Raw genomic sequence first — 12,795 nt, 5'->3', positions numbered from 1 at the left:
AATATTACTAATATATTAAATTAACTATAATATAGTATAGTATAGTATAATATAATAAGCATGTTGATAATAACTCTATATTAATTATATTTAATATATTATGTTAGATATTATATTAACACATTCTCAAACTCAAAACCAAAACACCAAACTTAAAACACCTAAAATGTGTTTTGAAATAAGTGTTGTGTTTTCGGTTTGATGATGAATTAGTTTAAACAACACAATGATTTCCAAACGCATGATGTTTTGGTTTTGGCAAAAACACAATGAAAACAAGTAAAACAACATAGTATCCAAACAGAGCCTTAATAGGATATGTGAGTGCGTAAAAAAAGTACAAGTTAGGGTACTTAAGTGCAAAGTTTTTACTTGTGTGTTAAAATGCAATTAAAGAAGCCATTAAGTAGTCCAATTTCAATCATCGGCTAGTGAGTAAAGAAGCTCGCTCCGATACTATCAAAGACGAGCGCCCTGTTCCCTTGGTCTCTCGAAAACTACAAATCCCCCCGTTTCCCCACCTCCTCCTCCTCTCAAATTCCCACTTTTAATTTAATTAAATCCCCCTTTTTCCTCGAAAATATCCCAAATTAACGTCAAATTAGAACCAAATTATCATCATCATGGCGGTGGTTCTATCTAAATCCCCAATCTCCGCCTCCGATCTCCACCTCCGATCCGTTTCCGGTACTTTCCGCTAAATTTAGGTCGTATTATTTCGTTTTTGGGATTTTCTTTGCGTAAATTGGACCTTATATCGTTGTAATTTCTCTGATTTGGCAAGGTTGTTCCTTGAAGCCATTGAGGCGGCATTCTCTTGTAAGCATGGGATCGAGGAACTTATCGATGATTGTTCCTGTTCGGGGAAGAAGATTAGAAGGCAGTAAGAACTGGAAGAGAGGATTTTCCGTGCGAGCTAGCGTTAGGTACTTTAAATTACCTCTTTCTGCATCTTTAGTAGTAATACTCGTTTTCTTTGAACGGTGCCATTGTTGGATTGTCGATTGAGATGCCATTTTCGTGTGGTTAGAGTGAAGACAACCATTTTAGAATACGCATAAAGATTTTACCTTGAAAGGAAATGCATTTGACATTGCAGAGAAAAAAGATATGGAGTTTTGTGATGTGGCAAGGCCGAAAAAAGATGGTCATGCACCCGCCGGTAAAGACCACTTAGGGTGTGTTTCTTTAGAAGAAGTTGTAACACAATGCGTTTACCACGTCATGTAGTTCCAACTCCTGTTGTTGGAATGCTCTTTACTTTGTACGCAGCCGCAACTCCTCTACTTGTACCCTTTTGTTGTTGTTGCAGCTACCTTTTGATGTTGTGACAACGTCCAACTTAGCATTTACATTTGAAATTTGGGTGTAGTTGAACGAATATGGATGGAGCTATCTACATTGAAATCTCTTACCTAGTTTTAGTTGCGACTCAAGTTTCTTTATCACCTACCCCAAACGACCCACCCCCAAAAAAACCTCCTCTAATATATGAAAAAGTGTTAAATCAGTAGCGTCTCACTCATTTCATTTGCTGGTTTAGGCTGAAAGGCACTGAAACCACGATAATCTCACTAAAACTCAAGACATATTGGCCTCCTCTTGTGCATTGGTTAAGCAAAAATCCTATCTCAATTCGATCATTATCTATTAGTACGTGGTGAATAAAAATGCAAGTTAAGGAGGTTAGATGGCCATAATTAAAGGAGAATTGAAGATTGGATGTAGACTAATTACGTGGTAATACAAAAGGATATAATACTTGTTAATCTTTTGGAGAGGGTCATTAATAGAGCTGAGTGGAAGAAAAGGATTCTTGTGTAGACCCCAAGGCATATGTCTAAGATGCCCTAAAGCCTGCCCCCCCCCCCCCCACATATATATACTAGGTGGGATGTAATGCGTTGCACGTCGTTAAATATTTAGATTGTTCCATTTGGGTATATGTCTTTATTTTTTTGGAGGAACAGATTTGTGTCTTTACTATAACTCGTTTGTGAAATAGTTCATGGTTACCATATTCTTTATTGCACGAAATAAGATCATGATTTTAAACCTCTACTTGATGATGATAACACTTTGTAGACTAATATCAAACTTGATAGTGCATTGAATTTAGTTATGCCTTACAAATTTTAGAATTTTAATTTAACAAACATAAAAAATTCTAACTTGTAATTTTAAAACTTTGATCTAACAGACATATCCAAGAACTTTTATGATGTATAGCAAATGCATAATGGTTAATGCGATGGGAGATCCGTATTAAATTCATACTTGACAAAATTCACATGAGACCAACAAAGAAGATTAATTATATGATTCAAGACGTTAGTTTAGAAATAATAAAAATTATATATTAATATGTTACTAATTACTAATAACAAAATTAATATGATTTGTAATATGGGTAAGACACTTCTAACCAAAAGCTAACCTCCCACAAACCTACTATATTGCACTTTTAAAGCTAAATGACAACATAATTATTCAAGAAAAGCGACATCTACTAAAGAAAAACATAAGGCATCAAAGCCTTGACCTCTTTAGGGAAGTTTTAAAATTTTGAGAGATACTATTTCCTTATAGCAAAAATCCTGTCGGTCAAATACAAAGTAATGTCCAAAGAAAAAGAAAGTGCATACATAGTTTATGCAATGAAAGTAATCCCATAAGATTTTAAGATCTCAAAGAGAGAATGTAGACATATAATTCACCCAAAACAACCTCCCATTGGAATCTTGCAGCATTTGTCATCCTTTGTTCAGAATTCTTCAAATGCCATTTGTTTTTTTAAATTACACTGATTTTGTGTTAGATTCAAGGAATTGTCAGAATTTTAAATTTTGTAATTGATTCCAATCCATTGTTTGGGAATTGTTAGAATTTCGATTATCGAATTTTCAACCTTAAAGTTATTTTGATACTTCTAGATGTTAAGGTGGTTGTTTTATTTTATTTTTGTTTTTCTAGTAGGTTGTTTGCAATATTTGATTTCTAGGGAGTTGTTTGTAAGTTAACATTTTTTCATAAGGTCATTTGTAATTTTTAACTTTTTCATAGGTTTTTTCTTGATTTTCAAACTTTTTGGGGGGCTTTGTAATTTCAAATTGTGCAGGGAATTAATAAAATTTTTTTATATTTCAGAGTGTTTTTGTAATTTTCAAATTTTAACATGCTTTTGTATTTTTAAAGACGTTTCAGAGGTTGTTTGTAATTTTTGAATATTCAGTGGTTGTTTGTAGTATTAGATTGTTCAAAGCGTTGATCAAAAATTTCTGATTTTTGAGTTTTTTTATTTTCATTTTTTCAAGGTGCTTTTTGCAACTTAAGATTTTTGAAAGTCTATTTGTGTTTTTTAAATTTTTTGTGATGCTATATGTAATTACAAATTGTTCACGGCACGGTTCGATATTTCTTATTTTCAAGGTGTTTGTTTTTAATATCTAGATTTTAAGGTGTTTTTTTTATAATTTTTAGATTTTTCAAGGGGGTTGTTTGTTTTTTTAAAATTTTTAAAATGTTATCTATAATTTCAAGTTGTTTAGCTGATTGTTCAAAATTCTCAGATTTTTAGGGCGATTTTTATAATTTCAGAATATTTAGTGAGGAGGTTGTTAGTAGTTTTCAAATTTCATATTTCTACCTATAATTTCATGTCTGTAATTTTTGAATATTCAGTGGTGGTTTGTAATTTGAACTGTTTGAAAATTGCTGATTTACAAGTTGTCTTTTTGTAATTTTTGGGGTTTTCAAGTTTTTTAATAATTTTTAGCTTTTTCAAGGGGGTCATTTGTAATATTTCAATTTTTAACATATTATGTTTCAAGTTGTTTAGGGGACTGTTCAAAATTTTCATATTTTTAGGGTGCTTTTTATAATCTTTGGAATTTTTTATGAGGAGGTTGTCAATAATTTTTTAATTTTAGGGTTCTGCCTATAATTTCATATTGTTTAAGAGGTTATTCAAAATTTTTAGATTTTCAGGATTCTTTTATAATTTTTGAATTTTAGAGTGTTTTTGTAACTTTTGGGTTTTTTTGGGGGTTCTTGATGTTTGTAATTTTTAGAGTTTTCAAATGGTAATTTGTAATTTGTAGCCATATAAGGAGTTGTTTGTAAATTTTGAAGTTTTAAGGACTTTTTTGAAATTCTTGATTTCTGAGGGGTTGTTTGCAATTTCTTATTTAAGGGTGCTTTGTATAATTTTTATAATTTTAAGAACATTGTTTATAGCTTTTGGATTTTTAAAATTTTATTAAAATATTTCTTTTATGTAGGATACGATCACAAGTAATGTATTATAGATCTATTTAAAGGGTTCTATTAATTAGGATGGGATCAGAATGTGATATTTAAAAAGATCAAGGACAATATTATCCAAGGATAGTTTAAAAGGGAGTATGATAATTTGTAGCTATATAAGGGGTTGTTTGCAATTTTTAAAGTTTTGAGGCCTTTTAAAAAAAGATTAATTTCTCTGGGTTGTTTGTAATTTTCTGATTTAAGGGTGCTTCGTATAATTTTTAGATTTTTGAGAACATGTTTTATAACCTTTGGATTTTAAAGAATTTATTAAAGATATTTCTATTATTTAGGATAGGATCATCAGTAATGTATTATAGATCGTAATGTATTCTAGATCTAATTGAAGGGTTCTATTAATTAAGATAGGATGATAATGTGATATTTAAATAGATAAATGACAATATTGTCAAAGGAAAGTTTTCTCAAACTCCTAGCTTAAAAGGGAGTATAATATATATTATGAGGGCGGATTTACATGGTGCTGTGGGTGGGCAACTGCACCCCGAGGTTTTGCTTTTTATCACTTCACCCCTTGTAAATTTGAATTCTTACCCCTATATTCAAACAATTTGCCCCTCTCAAATCTGACCCAATAGCCTATTAGGCTTAACTCATTTGAAAATTAATAGGCCAATCCCAAATAGTAAAAACTCAAACCCAAAAGCCCAAATAAACATTGACCCATCAGGTACTGTAATTTTTATAATTTACATTTTTATTGTTTAGTAAATAGATTTCTGCTCAGTAAGCAAAGAAGAATAGGAACGACGTTATAAAACATATATACCGTTTGGAGTGTTCTCAGCTGAGATTTACGTAAGGGAAATGATCTAGTTAGATAGTTGTTAGTTGCTGACATGCCTTTCCAAATAACTGGAGATTATGCAAACTTGAACCTGCGTTCTGTGTTGTTTAGTTCAATTGCACTAGAGATCAAACTGTGGTTCTAAAACTGCAGATCTCATCAAGGGGTTTAAAATTATATTAGGTAAGGTATTATTTTTTTCCTGGTGCAACTTTTATTATATGTACGCGCACAGTTTGCATTGTTTTCTTTTTGTCTTGTTGTTCCATTACTTGTTTCACCCTACCTTTGTTTATTCCTTACAAATCTTTAATTCATTTTTTTTGCGTTTTATATTGCGCTTTGATACATATTGCTTTGTTGCCTTATGTTTGAGAATATGAACAAATTGATATCCTTGCTGGCTTTATGGAACTTTTGCAGTGATGGTGGAAGTCCAAACAGTTCCAATATCTTCATTGGCGGATTTGTCCTGGGAGGAATAATAGTGGGGGCACTTGGTTGTATTTATGCACCTCAGGTACTAGTATCATAGTTTATTCTGCTTCAAAACTTATATTTGCCCTTGAACATTGATGACTTGTTATCATAAGTTCATTTGATGGCAACTGGCTGTAATTTACTGCATCAACAAAAATGTCTTGTCTAAAGCAGGAACCAGACAGAAACCAGTGAATTATAGTCCGCCTTTATTTCAAGTTTTCAACTAAGATAGGATAGTTCTTATTTGGTGTCCTAAGCATGAGCTGACCATTTATATGTGGGATTTTTTTCATCTTTCTACCACTCCACCCACGAACCTTGTTGGTACTGATCAGTAAGTTATCAACTGTTCTACATGAGCATAGTTATAAATAGTAAGGTCCACATAATTGGAAAATGTACCTGGGAGCAGTTATTGATGGAGATTTACTTGAAAAGATGGTTTATTAGTGGTTATGTAATTACTAATTACCATTTTACCACCTTTTTTCTGAAAACAACACTTCCATTTCAGATTAGCAGAGCATTGGCAGGGACTGATAAAAAAGAGTTGATGAGGAAGCTGCCAAAATTTATATATGATGAGGAAAAGGCTTTGGAGGTAAGCTCTTCACCATGGCAGGGATTATATTTATTTTGTCAAATATCTTTTAAGTGTGAAGAAGCTATATTTCTTTATCCTTTTAATGTTGGACTACTGGATCATGCTGTTGTCACTCACAACTGAACATAGTGGCATAGGTCCCCCACCCCACCCCCACCCTTTAACAATTATATTTTTCTCCAGAATATGGTATTATAAGCGATGGGAAGTTGGTGAAAAGAAGCACTAAAGTTTTTCAAGATTTTCTTGCGTGCATTCCCTTATCTATTAAGAAATTCTTTTTTTGTGGTTGGGGGGGGGGGGGTTGGTGGCTAATAACTGCTACTTAAGATAATTCAAGATCTAAGTCTAACTTGCATGTATCACATTTCTCACCATAATTAATATTTACAGTCATGAAAGAAATGTGAATGTGATACTTGGCTGGAAGTTCATGCTTTGTCCCAAACTGGGCAAAGAATCATTCTAGTCCAAAATTCAGGGCTACAAGCCTGAATCTCTGAGAAAAGCATGCCAGAATTTCTCCCAATTGGACAATGAACTGTACTCAGTGAGTTAAATAATAAAGTTGATCTATCAGTACACTGGATTTGTTGTCCCTATTTGATAAACGTAGCCCTTACCTGAATCCCTATTTATTCGCGCTTTAAGCCAGATCTTCTTTTTGTTTGGATTTATCTATCCAAGTGATTGGATAGCATTTCTTAGTTCAAGCCCATTTGAACACAAAACCAAATCATGTTTTATGTGATAGAATAATGTCAAGTGAATTTAAAGGCCACACATACAATGTAGCTGCAACTTCAGTTTTTTATATGACATAGAAGTTTGAGGTTTTTATATGACATAGAAGTTTCTTTTGGCTTCAAGATTTCTTTGCTAAAATTTATATTTTTGGATAATATCCATATATTAAAAATTTGGAATTATAATTCAAGATCAAAAAGCACAATGCGTTCATCTCCGCTTATTGAAACTTTGACTAGGTAACCAGTAAATATTCTTCATCGTGTCCCTTAGAAGTAATGTCTCCATGTCATTAAACCATTTAAAATAATCAAAGTTTGCTTTCTCTCATTTTTCAGATTCCATTCTACTGCAAAGTCAAATAATTTTGTAACCTCTATTAAAAGTGAAGCAAGAGTTACTGACTTGGACCTTCTTTTATGTTTGATAACATTCAACAACATGCTTTTGTGAAAGGAAATAGTATGACAAGAACAAGTCTTCAGTATGCAATTAACTTATAAGTTTCAGTTTCGAAATTATTGAAAAGAAAGTAGTGACGGGCTTTAAGTTTTGTAGAATTTGGGAGGGAGTGATGGAAAGAGGGATTTTCCATCCATCATCCTTCAATCGCTTTCCATTTTCAACTTTTTCAAGGAAGGGTTGTGAGTAAGGGTTGGCTTTTAGAAGCACGGAGTCTTGGCTTGGATCCATGTGTCCCAGAAGCAGTCATACAGAAGAGAAATGTTCCCGCAAAAAAGAGGGGTATGAAATTTCGATCAGACCTAAGAAAGCTAATTCCATATAAGACCCATGATAAAGAGGATATTCCTGAGGAAACAAGCATGCCCCATGGTGTGAAGATAACGCCGTACAAGTTTTTGTGAACTAGCATATACTTGTGGGTTCATAATTCCTTAAAATGATAGAGTTGGAGTTTATAAAATTCTTACCTTTTGGATAATAAGTGCACCGACTCGGAACTATACTCAAAAATAGTCTAAACATGTTTTCTTTTTCATATAGAGATTCATTTATTCACTTAGGGACTCAGAACTATACTCAAAAAATAGTCTAAACATGTTTTCTTTTTCATATAGAGATTCATTTATTCACTAAGGCACTCCTTTACGGAAAAGTGTTTAACTGGCCTTTTATTCCACAACTCACGGGGAAAAAAAAAATCTACAATTTAGTTTACAGGTCAACAAAATATGATTGACTTCTTTGATGTATGTTTCTCTTTTTAAGCTTTATTTTCATTATTATTTTTTTAAGTTTGCCTACGCTTTATATATACATATAGACCCCAAACAATTGGAAGTTGGTATATGCCATGATCTAGTTTCTCATAATCAGGACAGTAATTGTTTGCAGTTGCACAGCTTTAGACCACCTAAATGATTCTCCCTCATTTTATCCTAAGTTTAAACTTTAAAGCTCTCACCCTTAGCCTATGGTATAGGTAAATGACACATTTTTGTCTTGTTCTCTATCATCTTTTCACATGATTTTCCTAGGCAACCTCATTTCTTTGTTAGCATTTATGTCCTCATAGTATTTTCAATGTAAAACCGTTGAATTTAGAGCATGAAAACTTGATGTCTGTCAGCTTCATGTCTGTTACATTTTATTCAAGAAGTTTGTTGCCTGTACAATCTTATGAGATGGGATGGATTTTTGTAAAAATCTCAAGGAGTGAACAACTATTCTTCTCTTTTTGTGTTGGTTCACTTCGACGAGTTCTTTATTTTTCAGAAATGGGCATGATATATTTTAGGGTTAATTGTCCGAAGTTACCCCTAGCTTTTGCAGGATTCTCATAAATACACTTTAAGGCTTCAAAAGTGACAGTTTGTCTCCTCCATTTGAATTTCTAAAAAGTCAAGTTGGAAATAAAAACAATGGTAATAGAATATGACACTCATCTGTACTCCCATATTAACATGTGTATGATTAGTATACTGAAAATTGTTAATTATATAAAAAATATGAATATTTGACTAAAAGTTAAAGGAGAGAAGGTAACATGTTGCTGTTAAAACCTTGTGAGAGATTTTCTATCATTTACCCCAAATTTTCATGCTGCTCAATATTGGCTAACTGTACACACACGATCTCATTGACAAAAACAGAGAACCCGCAAGATACTGACAGAGAAGATTGCACAACTGAACTCCGCCATTGATGGTGTCTCTTCTCAGTTACGAGCTGACGATGAGGCAAATGGAGCAGCAGTGGCATCCGATGAAGTCGAAGCTGCAGTGTAGAAGGTTCAAACCAGATCTCTTGTATCTTTGCTCTGGAAATAAACCCTGGAACGTTAAAAGAGGCAAATAAGTGAGCACAAATAACAAAACTCTTAAATACTTGTAGATGTGTTGTTATCGTTCTTGAAAGTTCTGCTTTGCCTATGAGAAAGTGTTACCCTGTATAATTGGACACCAGTTTGGAAAAAAAAGGGAAATAAAAAAATGGTCGCAGAAATAAACACAAATGTTCACTGCTGTCTCTTCTGGTATGGAAATACTCGAGGGGGATGATCATAGTCAATTGACATTTAAGCTTCTGTTTGTCTGAAAGATGGCTTGTGAAAATACGCTTATTATTTGAAAAGGATTCTATGACAGCAGAATTTGCCAGAAACCACAAGTTTTATTTGACAAATGTGAGGAAAGAGGAGTGAATAAAACATTCGGGATTAGTAACAAAGAATTCACAATTTGTTTTTGTTTCTTTTGCTAAGGGGCTGTTGGGTTCAAATGCCAAAGATTTTAGGATTTATAATCTCGTAGAGAATTTTAAATCCATACAGTTTTATGCATGCTTTGAGATTTCTAATATATCGTTTGGTTCAATATTATAGGAAAGTAAATCCTACATTTTGCAATATCTTGTTTGTTTTGAACCCAAATTATAGGATAACAGATTCTAAAAGAGAAGAATAGGTGAATATAGCTACCTGTGAGGTTATCTCCCACAAGAAAATAAAATACAAGGGTATGAAGAGAGGGGTAAGCATACACATTTATGGGATTTGCTAAATCCTTTCTAATCGAGAGGATTTGACAAATTCTAAAAACTATGTGCTTTTTGCATTCTTGGGATTCAACATTCTAAAAAAATTATTGAAACAAACATTAACTATGGAACCCAAAACCCAAAAAAGACAATTTATGATCCCAAAATTTATAATCCACGCAAAATGTTAAAGTTTTACTTAAACCAAGCAGGCCCTAAGATGAGAATACTGTTGCGGCCATCTCCATGTGTACCAAGTCAATTATTATAGAAGGATCTTTCTGTAATGTTTGAAGTTTAAATTGAAATCAAAATAATTTGTTTGGAAAAACGGTGCATTAATCTCTTCATCTATCCGTTTCGTGTAGTCCATCTTGGCAATTACGAAAAATAAGTATCTCTTATTATTACTAGCACATTGGCACGTGAAATGCACATGTGAAAATGTTAAATACATTTTTTTAAATCAGAAATAGTTTTACAATTATCTTATATTGCACATTAATAGTTTGATGATGGTTTAATTTATGTAATTTTATTATAGACCGAGAAAATGTATCCTAAAGTGTTATATAGCAATTAAATATATTCTTAACACAATTTTATTAAGTAGTTTTCTTAACGAGGATAATATAATTGGTGTGAACGTGGGTGGGGTCTACCACGTTCACGAGACGCGGTTTGTTTCCGCGTGAATTTGTAAACGAAGCCGGCCCACGAACGTGAACTGCTCCCTATATAAACAATATTTTATTAGGTTTTTTGGGTACGCAAGGGGAATTGTTTTTGCGGCGGGGAAAAGCAAAGGCGTGCAAGGCAGTTTTCTCTTTTGCGGCTGAGGCAGAGGGAAAAGTGCAGGGATTGCAGCAGAGGTTTTGGGTATTTTTTAGCAGGAGATTTTTTTTGGTGCAGTCCTTTTGTGCAGCCTTTTGTGGAGAGATAATGTGAGGGATTTGAGAGTTTGTTTGAGGGTTTAGTTTGTGAGTGATTGTAAACCCTAGTTGTAATCTCTCCCTCTATTAGTAGATCTCCCCCCTCCTTGCCCCGTAGACGTAGACAATTTGCCGAACCACGTAAAAATTGATTGTATCGCTTTTGTGTGATTTGTAATAGCTTTTTAGGTTCCCTCGACGCGCAGTCTTAGAGCTGACGAGAGGAAGAGCTAATATCCCACTTTGATGGGATATTAGGCTTTAGATTCTTGTTCCCTTTGAGAAACAAGATATCCCACTTTGATGGGATATTAGGCTTTAGATTCTTGTTCCCTTTGAGAAACAAGAATTCTTATTGCCACCTGACTCTCTTGTTGTGTTGCCGAAGTGTTGCCGAAATTTCCGCTGCGCGCAACAATTGGGGTACGTGATTAAAATGAAAAAGGAAAGTGAGAATATTGATGATTTATTGTGTGAGTATTCACTGTATTCTCATGTCATGATTTAGAATGTTCTAGAAATAAGAAAGATCAAAGGAAAAGAAAGAAAAAGAAATAAAACTTCTGTTAAAAAACTACAATTTTTATTATATGAGTTCCTATCCTATTCTCATGCTATGATCTACAGAAATAAGGGAAAAAAAAGAAAGAAGTGGAAAAAATCTATCTGTGAAATTACTATTTTCATCCTCTCAAACTATAATAACTAGAGGAAAATATCCTCCATTCATCCAGCTTTCACTACCCTCAAGAAGTTTTTTATATATTAGTATAGATGAAATTTCCTTTTTTTTCTTTTCTCCTTCATGAAAGTTTTGATGAAAGTTTATGAGTCTTTTTCTCTTTCTTTTAACAAAAAAAAAAAAAAAAAAGTTCGGGTCTAAAACAACACCATCAAGTTAGTTCTAACCCGTACCTTCTTAGTTCTAGCCCGCACCATGCTAGTTCTAGCCCGTACTATGTCTCGCATACCCCCGAAATGTGTAATAAGCATCACGCCACAATTTCTCTTTTCTCAAAGTTGAGGTTTCCACTCATACATCTTAAACATCCTTGAGCTATAAATTAAGCGTAATGCTATGAGGACCTAAAAATGTAAAAGGTCGGTGGGACATATTACATGATATGCTTATGTGTCATTCGACTATGATGAGCTGCCAATATTAAGCATTGTCTTCAATAACTCGATAGACGTAGAAGTTTTTGTTTCGCCACCGCCTCTCATCCACAATGTCATCGCCATTAAGAATGGCAACGCTAGAATATAAAGACGATATAATAGAAGCAATTCAAATGATGAGATTTACTTTTTTAGAAACTTATAAAGACGATATAGTATTTAAAAAAAAAGGCTTTTGGTGGCTCTGATCTTCCATTTGTGGTTTATAATCTTCAATCATGGTCGGAAGAGGATGTTTGTGATATATCTAAAAAGAGCTTTTAAATAAAAATCGAAAAGGGATTTTTTTAAACCAAAAGTACCCTATTTGTTTTCATGAGTGGCCAGCTGGGATTATGCCGACTCTCCTGTCCCTTGTAAGGGTCTTGAAATTTGGGTCCATAAAAAAATCATGGGAAAAATGTGTCCATGCCCCAAAAGCAGAAACTTCATGTGACGAGGCCTCTCATAGTTTCCCCATGTGGATTAGCCCCTTGAAGTGTGACACTTTGTACTACAGGCCCTTTTTAGAAATTATTACATGCCAGCTAAACTAATATCCCCAAATTATCCTTATCCTCTCTCCTCAATCCCTCAAACCAGCTCTCTCTCTCTCTCTCTCTCCTCTCTCTCTCTCCTCTCTCTCTCAAGCTCTCAAGCTCCATTCTTGCCCGCGACTACGCCCTTCATGACGACGTCGGGCTCTCATCTCCCCCCCCTCTCTCTCTCTCCCTCTCTCTCTCTCTCTCTCTCTCTCT

General features: G+C 33.7%; 1 protein-coding gene across 1 annotated transcript; it reads left to right on the top strand.

Moving 5' to 3' along the window:
• Positions 434-9,491, top strand: LOC109850470. The gene is made up of 5 exons (XM_020420487.1): positions 434-687; positions 785-926; positions 5,537-5,633; positions 6,111-6,197; positions 9,062-9,491. The coding sequence occupies exons 1-5, from the start codon at positions 624-626 to the stop codon at positions 9,194-9,196; spliced, it is 525 nt and encodes a 174-aa protein (XP_020276076.1). The 5' UTR covers positions 434-623; the 3' UTR covers positions 9,197-9,491.

Source organism: Asparagus officinalis, chromosome 7 (assembly GCF_001876935.1).
Source record: "Asparagus officinalis chromosome 7, Aspof.V1, whole genome shotgun sequence".
NCBI lineage: Eukaryota > Viridiplantae > Streptophyta > Magnoliopsida > Asparagales > Asparagaceae > Asparagus > Asparagus officinalis.
This window is presented reverse-complemented; position numbering and strand designations above follow the sequence as displayed.

Coding starts and splice junctions, on each gene's coding strand:
- LOC109850470 (XM_020420487.1), top strand. CDS start 624: ATGGCGGTGGTTCTATCTAAATCCCCAATCTCCGCCTCCGATCTCCAC. Junction 688..784: donor CCACCTCCGATCCGTTTCCG/GTACTTTCCGCT, acceptor TGATTTGGCAAG/GTTGTTCCTTGAAGCCATTG. Junction 927..5,536: donor TCCGTGCGAGCTAGCGTTAG/GTACTTTAAATT, acceptor GAACTTTTGCAG/TGATGGTGGAAGTCCAAACA.